This window comes from Indicator indicator, chromosome 11 (assembly GCF_027791375.1).
Source record: "Indicator indicator isolate 239-I01 chromosome 11, UM_Iind_1.1, whole genome shotgun sequence".
Lineage (NCBI taxonomy): Eukaryota > Metazoa > Chordata > Aves > Piciformes > Indicatoridae > Indicator > Indicator indicator.
In genome coordinates this window covers 13,471,664-13,480,600 of record NC_072020.1, presented here as the reverse complement: position 1 = coordinate 13,480,600, position 8,937 = coordinate 13,471,664, and the positions used below count along the sequence as shown (strand labels likewise).

At 41.7% G+C, this 8,937-nt stretch overlaps 1 protein-coding gene across 1 annotated transcript in view; it reads right to left on the bottom strand.

Moving 5' to 3' along the window:
* Window positions 1-8,196, bottom strand: part of GLI3 (GLI family zinc finger 3) — a 193,820-nt gene extending 185,624 nt beyond the window's left edge. The window contains exon 1 of the mRNA XM_054384768.1: window positions 8,073-8,196. Within this exon, the coding sequence (XP_054240743.1) occupies window positions 8,073-8,196 (124 nt within the window). The remainder of the gene's footprint in view (window positions 1-8,072) is intronic.
* Window positions 8,197-8,937: the final 741 nt, after the last annotated feature.

Genomic DNA, 8,937 nt, shown 5'->3' with positions numbered 1-8,937 from the left:
TAGTTTTAACACAGTACCTTCTTCACATAATCACATGCCATATCCTAAGCACACTTCTCCCACTTACTGCCATATGTATTTAGTAAAAACTTCAATGTAAGCAGAAGCTGAGGGTTTATATATATGTTCCAGAAAAGAATTAAAAAAAAAATGTGGGGGAGGTAAACAGAAACATACAGAGCAAGGATATAATCAAATGCAACACTGATGCCCGATTATCTCCTTTTAACCAGAGACAGATATGAAATAGAAAACATTCTGGAAGAGAAAAGACGAATGTCATTTGGAAACATATTAAGTAATTTAATTACTTCCACTGCCTTAATTTACACAGCTCGAATCGTAAAGCCTGCCAGAGGGGTTGCCTGCTTTTAAGTCAATTAGGAGGATTTTTTAAAATTCTTTTTATTTACTTTAAGATGATGATCTACTCCACATAGCTCCTTCACTCACAGATTTCCAAATCTGGTCACTTTTCAGGAACCAGGAAAACTCTCAGGACGTGACAATTTTCTTCCTGCATTTTTCTGGTGCCCTCCTAACCCTCCCCATCTACATGGCACCTGTGTGTTTGCTGACACCATTTCCAGCAGCTAGGAGGAAGGTGCCATCACTTGGAGCAGCAGCGCTGTTGCAGATTCCTGCCTCGCTGCCATGAGGCCTCTCCACACTGGTGGCAAGGGCTGGCACAGCACTGCAAGGTCAGTAGGAGGCCCTTTCCTTTTTAGAGTATCATCTTCCCCAGAGACCAGCACTTAAGGGCCATGAGTGAGCCCTTCTCTGGAAAGCTAACAATATCCCCCACGCTTCATCCACCAGCAGCCTTCTTCCTACTAAAAATCAAACCCCTTGGTTGTTCCCCACCTCCCCAGTCCTGTGGGCTCTAATGCCTGAATTTTAGAGGTCTGATTGATACTGGACTCCTGCAAAGCGCAAGCTACAGAGCACAGTACCACTGCCTGCTGTACAGACCCATTTGAAACCTTTTTATTATTATCATTTACTTCAAAACCCAGGTACAATTGTAGCATGATTGCTTGGGTGTTTGGGGGGGTGGGTTTTGGGGTTGTTTTTTTTTTTCAAGAAAAAAAAAATCCCCAGTGTATAATTTCCTAAATTGAACCTCTACCTCATCCAGGTGGCAAGCTTCTGCTGTTAACTAATGTTTTCTCCCGATTCCACCTCATGTTATCCAGCAGGATGTTAAGTCATTACTTACTGATTACAGTGATTGCAGGGATAAGCCACTCAATCATCTCTTTCTGGAACTTGCAAAGGGATACAGGAGGATTGACATTTAATATCCCTTATGCTATTAACCACTGCAGGGAGAGGAAAGAAGGGGGGGAAAAAAGGAGAGAAATCTCAGCAGAATTAATGAAGCAATACTGCACTGCACTTGCAGCTCATATGCTTTAGAGCAGGGCAAGGGTAGGGCTGGCTCACTGAGGAACAACACTAGAAAATACTATCAGGCAGAATGAGTTATTACAGGCTACAATTAACCCTAACTTGATGACAGGAATTTTATTAGTAAGCATAAAGGACCATGGGTGCATTACTCCGAATGAACACGTATTTAATCAGCTACTCATACCAGATTACAACACACCAAGATATGCACTCCCCACTTAATTACAACCTCCAATAGTCTTCCTTCCGATACTGTGAAGCATCAGGACAGTCTATTTAATAGAAGAGACACAAAGCTGGTGAAGGGTCTAGAGAACAAGTCCTGTGAGGAGCAGTTGAAGGAACTGGAGCTCTTCAGTTTGGAGAAAAGGAGACTGAGGGGAGACCTCCTTACTCTCCACAACCACCTGAAAGGAGGTTGGAGTGAGGTGGGAGTTGGTCTGTTTTCCAAAGCAGCAAGTCACAGGACGAGAGGGAACAGCCTCAAATTGTGCCAGGGAAGGTTTAGATTGGACATTAGAAGAAATTTCTTTGCTGAAAGGGTTGTCAAGGATGGGAAGAGGCTTCCCCAGAGAAGTGGTTGAAACATCATCCCTGGAGGTGTTTAAAAGATATGTAGATGTACTGCTGAGGGACATGGTTTAGCAGAAGACTTGGTAGCTTTATGTTAGTAGTTGAACTTGATGATCTTTTCCAGCCTAAATGATTCTATAATTCTATTCTCCCAGGGATAGGCACCTTCTTTCGGTTTATCCTTTTAGGACCTAGCCACAACTCTTAGAACAGAAGGGTGCACAAAATCCTGCAAGTTCACATCTTAGCCCTTACTTTTCTGAGCTCACGCCAAGTGACCATTCTACCATTACTTTCCATGGGGCCACATGCCACTGCTACAGATAGGAGTAACTTCAGTATCTTGTTCAGCACCTTCGTCAACAAGCTGGATGAAAGAACAGCGTACGCTCAACCAGTTTGCTCACGGAACAAAACTGGGAGGGAGTGGTGGACATCAGGCTGTGCTGCCATTCAGCAAGACCTGACAGGCTGGAGAATTGGGCAGAGGGGACACTCACAGAGTTCAACAAAGGCAACTGTAGAGTCCTGCACCTGGGGAGGAGTAACACCAGGCACCACCACAGCTAGGGAGCTGACCTGCTGGAAAGCAACGCTGTGGGAAAGGGCCCAGGAGTCTTGATGGACAACAAGCTCACCATGAGAAAGCAATGTGCCCTCTTGCATTAAGAGGAGTGTAACCAGCAGGTCAAGAGAGATTCTCCTCCCTCTCTACTCTGTCTTGGTGAGGCCACACTTGGCGTTACTGTGTCCAGGTCATGGCTCTTCAGTTCAAGAGAGAAAGGGAAGTACTGGAGAGAGTCCAACAGAGGGTGGTCATGAGGATTCCCTGGGGCACTGAAGGATCTCTCTCATGAAGAGAGGATGAGAGACTTGAGGCACATTATTCTGGAGAAGACTGAGAGGGGATCTTATCAATGCATATAACTATCTAAAGAGTGGAGGTCATGAAGATGGAGCTGAGCTCTTCTCAGTGACAGCCACTGATAGGACAAGAGGCAGTGGGTACAAACTAGAACACAGGAGGTTACACTTGAACTTAAGGAGAAACTTCTTTATGGGTGACAGCTGCCCAGAGAGGTCATGGAGTCTCCGTCTCTGGAGGTGTTCACAACCCACCTGGATGCGTTCCTGTGCAACCTCATCTAGGCACACCTACATTAGCAGGTTGGTTGGACTAGATGATCTCCAGAGGTCCCTGTCAACCCCTACCATTCTATGATTGTATGACTTGTCTCACTGAAAAACAAAAACCTCAGAAAAAAACTAAACACAGAAGCCATCATTTCCAGCATCTAATATTACTGGACACTGTTTCCTCCTTGAGCTGAAACTGGTAAGTGAAGAGGGCCCCTCCATCCCCTTTCATTTCAGGAGAAGATGACTTTGTAGAATCAGGTCTCATATAATCAATTCAGGACTCAATCTGCAGGCCACTAAAACAGTATAGGCAATGTTTCCTGATAGCTAACTACCTCTTTTGAGCCCTGACCTCTCAACGGGACCCTGAGCACATCAGTCCAACAAAGGGGCCAAGAATGGTTATTATGATTAACACCTATTTTATGGTGACCTTGAAAGCAAGCAGCAGGACAAGTAACCAACTGAAAGTTTAAACAGGAAATGTGATTCTTATGGGTTTGCAGACTTCTGAATACTTCCCTCATTCAATCCTGAAAGAACTACTAGGAAGAAAAAAAAAATAAAGAGACACAGATGAAGCTGGCTCTTCTGAAAGAATCAAAGTGGATGCATGAACTCCCTCGCATTTATTCATCTCTCAAGCTTGGTTTTAAATTACATCATCAGTAAGATAAAAATTTCTGTTTTTTATCACTTTAAAGTATGTTGTCAATAACTATCTGATTCTGATAAAGGTAGGCAAGTCCACAACCTACATACGTTTATAATTAGCTTTTTTTTTAAGGCAGAGTAATAGGTTAATAAGGAGTATCAGATTACACTGGAACAAGCTCATGGGTCAAAAACTAGACAAAACACATCAAACTGAAATTAAGTGCTTGCCTGTCAGACACTGAAAGAGCCCCTATACAATAACTGCATTGTTTTAATGCAACATTAAAAACATGAGTTTAAAGCCAAAACGTGCAAAAAAGGAAAGCATTTCAGTCACTGACAAAATTCACAGGCCAAACAGTAAATAAATCAGGGCTGAACACAGTGTTACAATCTCCTGATGTTCTCCAAGCAACACTGTGAAGAGCAGCTTTGCCCTGCAGAAGCATTCATTCAGCCCTCACAAAACTTCTTAGAAAATAACCCTGGAATTACTTGAAATTAGAGAAGGCATCATTTTATCCAACAGAGCTCTAGCAAGGCTAGTTTCCTGACCTGCAATACCAGGCAAAGGCTCTCCAAAGGGAGCACAGACCCGGTCTTCATGAGTTTATCAACCTTGCACAACTTGATAGAAAACTGTGTGCACACAGCAGCTTTCAGGATGATAACCTAAATCCATGCATTGACATGGTAGGGAACAGGGTCTTACTGCTTTGTCTCCAGAAGAGCAGCAGAGATATGTCTGAGAAGACCAGACCTGACACTGGTCTCGTTACTCCAGCGTCGTACCAGTGATATTTAGTTGTTGTTGCTATTTTGCCAAAGCAGTTAAATCTGAGACCATCAAATCCGATGATATACAAAAGCAAGCTCACTTTAGATCCTAGCACAAACTTTTTATTCACACAGCTTTTTGGGAATTAACATCTCCATCAGCAGTTCTCTTTAGCACTTCCCCTTCACCACCTTGGGTGTTAGCCTGGCAGTAAATACAGCAGTCAAAGAAGGAATAAAAGAAGCAAATTTGCAAATAAATGTGTTCTAGTAAACTGGGCACAGTATGGTTGAAATATACAAAATTAAACACACAAGAAAAAAAAAATATCAAAAGCTTGCAAAAATGAATTCAAAACAAACCAAGAGTGGTCCCAGATTACACAATCCCAGTAGGGATCAAAGCACACCACAAATTTTTGTTAGTTATTAAAAAAAAAATAAAAATTGAAAATCATAATTTGTAATCAAATGTTAAAAGAAGTTTTAATTTATTCCAGCACTAAGACCTTCCCTACATGTTTCAGCCCGGAGCACATTTTAATGGCTAAGTTATAAATGCCTGAAATTAGAGGTTTACAATGGAAAGGTTGGCAGGCCCTTATAACAGAGTGCAAGTTTCTTAGCAATACAGTCAGAGTTTGTAGTGAGGTGAGTGCAGTCTCCTTGGTATTAAGGACAGAAACTCAGCAGAAGTGACTAACATATGAACCAAGGCACTGTTGGTGCCTACAGCACAGTTAGTACTTTCCCAGGGGCACCCAGGAGTCTGGGCCTCACATACAATTTAGAAGTTTTCTACACTCCATTTTCTTTTAAACATAGATTCTTCAAGCAGAAGTGTCACTCGCTTTTGGGAGCTGTTGAAATAATGGTGTTTTCTTTGCTTCTTCAAGACTGTAAGCGTAAAACCCATAACTAGCAGCTTTCAATCTACTCATAATCCAAGTTCTGACTCCTTCTCAAGACAACAGAGCTACTGAGAAAGTCAGAGAGCTGTCACTCAAGTACACCTTACCCTGAAAACTTTGCTAATTATTGTGTTGTCCAGAAAGAGAGAAGCACTGATATTAGACATGTTTAGGAGGTGACATTGCTATGATAGGCAGATGCTGCTCTGCAGTGACAGCAGTCTTCTGATAAAACCAGCAAGGATCTTTCTGTGTTTTTTGTTATTTTTAAGGGTGCTTTACCTTGTTTAATAGAGCATTCAAATGGAAATGGAAATCATTTAACATTACCACAGCCCTCTGCAAAAGAGGGGCACTGAATCAACAAAAGCTGCATGTTTTGTAGTACTAGTGTCTTGTATCAACTGATGATGCTCCTGCAGTAATACCCATTCCAGCATTAAAGAACAAAAGATGCAAATGAGATGCAAACTCTAGCTTTCATGCAAATTGGTCTTTGTAACCCAAATTCATTATCATGACAATCACATCTGCAAGAAGCAGTAATTTAAAACTCATGTTTAAGTTCCTAAAGTTTTGGTGTTAGGATTTGTTTTGGTACAAGCTCCATGGAGCCTCTACACAAAGAGGAAATTTTTCATATCCAGGGAGGAATATATTTTTTTATCCTTTTGAAGCCCAATCCTGTATCTCTGGAAAATCGTTTGCTTGGTTATACATGAAGGTAGATTAGCAACCCAAACCTGGTGACTTCCCTAAATACAAAACCTAACAACCCTTACCCACGAAGATAACTGTCGTTAGCTTAACCAAAGGCAGCCTCAGGCCTGAGCACGTGTACTACATTAACACCTCACTCCATTAACAGGAGATAATTCAGGTGAAAATAATTTCAAGTCATTCATTAGCCTTGGAATCCTTCTAGCTCTTGGGAGTGTGATGCCCCTGACATGCCACCACGTAGATGAAGCAGGTAGTTAAGAACTAATATTACTCTTAAAGCTGATAGGTAGAACAGAAAATTATTTGGCCATAAGGTAAATTGGTGTCAGAATTAGGCAAAAGTATCTAGAAAGCTTTATTTTTAGCTCTCTAAATCTAAATGTTTAATGACAGCATTAAATCTAGCCCTAGCAGTCAGAGGTGCATGCCAGTATGGAGTCTGAGTACAAACCCCTGACACATCAAAGAACACACACATGTGTTTAAGTGTGCATGTTTGAGAAGTTGGGCCAATGTGGAAAATCCTATCATCTAAAAAAAAAAAAAAAAATACAATGGGGAGCTCTTCAGCTAATGTGAACCACTGTAATTCTATTGACAGCAGCAGATCCACATGTGCTGACTTATACCAGCTGAGGATCTGATTTCATATGCCTTAGAAAACTGATGCAACTTTTTCCATAACTGCTCAAGAGTTTCTATACTCTTGTGGGGATCAACTCCATCTAGCAGGTCAGCAGGTGCTGAGTTTGTTTTGAATCTGAAGTCCAGTCACACACAAGGATACTGGGACATGTGCCATGTAATTTTTACTGACACACAGAGATTCATGTATTTTCTGCTTTAGTCTAGTGGGAGATATATGTTTCTTTAAGAAACTAGAAACCTTTCTTCAAGATGTCAAAGTGAGAACCTGATCTGGACCACAAGCCCAGATGAGTGAGCACAATGGAACCAGAAAAGGTGAACAGAAAATGTTTTGCCAGAAATACACCAGGACTTCAAAATACACAGAAAGATTTCTGCCACTTTTAGCCATTCTTAGACTGATTTGCAAAAACGGACAGCTAACCTGAAGCTATCCAAACTCCATGGATCTAAACTCTGCCCACATTTCTCCAAGCAACTTTCTTTCCTAATCCAAAGTGAGTTCTGCATTAGCAGAGACCAGTGCACTGTCCTCCTACACTGAACAATGCAAGAGCCTGGGCTGGGATTCCACACTCTCCAGAGAGGCAGAGAATATGTAAAATTGTCAAGTGAGGTAATCTCTGGGGAGGAGATTAAGCAAACTACTCCAGTTTTGCAAATTTACAAGCTGTACATTCACAACTTTGAAACGAATTCACAGGAGGATACACTCTAAGCATGATGTTTTGTTCCTGGCCATTATAAAGAACTCTGGGGAGAGGAGGGCAGCCATTTGAGAGGAGCAAGTTTATTTGCAAAAGAAGAGAAGGAAAAAAAAAAACCTTTGCCATTAATTTTGACAGAGGTACTTCTCTGTCTTTTGTAGTAACTAATTATCTAACTAGTGCAAGCAATTTCAACGGCCAAATGCAAAGCACTCGCAAGCCCTGCCAGGCTAATCAAGACAACTTCCAAGACGCCAAAAACAGGAACTTCCTATAATAAATAACTTAGCACATTTACATCTCAAATTAGAACATCTGGAAGAAAAAGCCTGTGCCTGATGCCAAAACAGACCCTATTGTATCCTACCATCTCCACCACCACCCTCCCCCCCCTTGCTTGTTTCTCTTTAGCCTTTCCTTAGAAGAAACACTGATCCAGGTGCAAATGCTCAATTCACAAGGAATGCAGAGAACATAAAATTACTGTAGGTTTGGCTGCTAGTAAATCCCTGCTGTTACTCACCATTGGAAGTTGTGCTGGAGGCAACAGCTTTCTCGCTGACATCTGTTCGACTGGAGCATTTCACAATGGAATTCTCCACTTTTTTCTTCTCCGTTGTGGTAGAGCTATGGGACTGCGCCTCCATGATGACTTCTCATTACTTCAGCTCTCCTTACACTAGTACCTGAATGAAAACAAGAGAGTCATGAACTTTAAATGGTATTCAAAAGTTTAGTCCCAAACCTCTCACACCTCACCTGAAGAGCCTGCACAGCACAACCAAATTAGCAGTCTACAAGCCATTTCTGGATGCCCATCAAATCATGTCTGCATGCATGAATTCCTGAGGAATTTAAGGAAAAACTAATAGCAAAAATAAGTGTTTGCCTTTAAAGAGAATCTGTATCACAAACCACTGTGCTTCTTGATGGATGGATCCACTTTTTTCAAGCCTGTAGGGTTTAATGGAGGGGGCAGGGGAGCAGAAATCAGTATTTTTCTCCCATTTCGAGAGCACTTTGGAATACCTCAAAAGAAATCAAGACAGACCTTCATGTTGACTACAGAAGCCAAATATTTAAATTTCAACATTCACACTACCCCAACACACTGCAGCAAGCAGTGCCCTATCTCTACACCTTGTCCTTCTCCTGTAAACACCTCACACTTTGTTTGTTCAGAAATCTAACTCAAATGAAAGTGCATTGCAGCAACACCCTGAAAACCACAAGGAAAGGCAAATATTACTACTAGTGGCAGATAATGGGATCACTTTCTTTTGCATGAAAATGCTGAAAATGGAACACTTTGCAGAGGTGTGTGTCTGGTTCCTCTGCCTTTCCTGGCTGTTTTCAGTGTCATCTCCAATGATACCCTGCGGATCTGC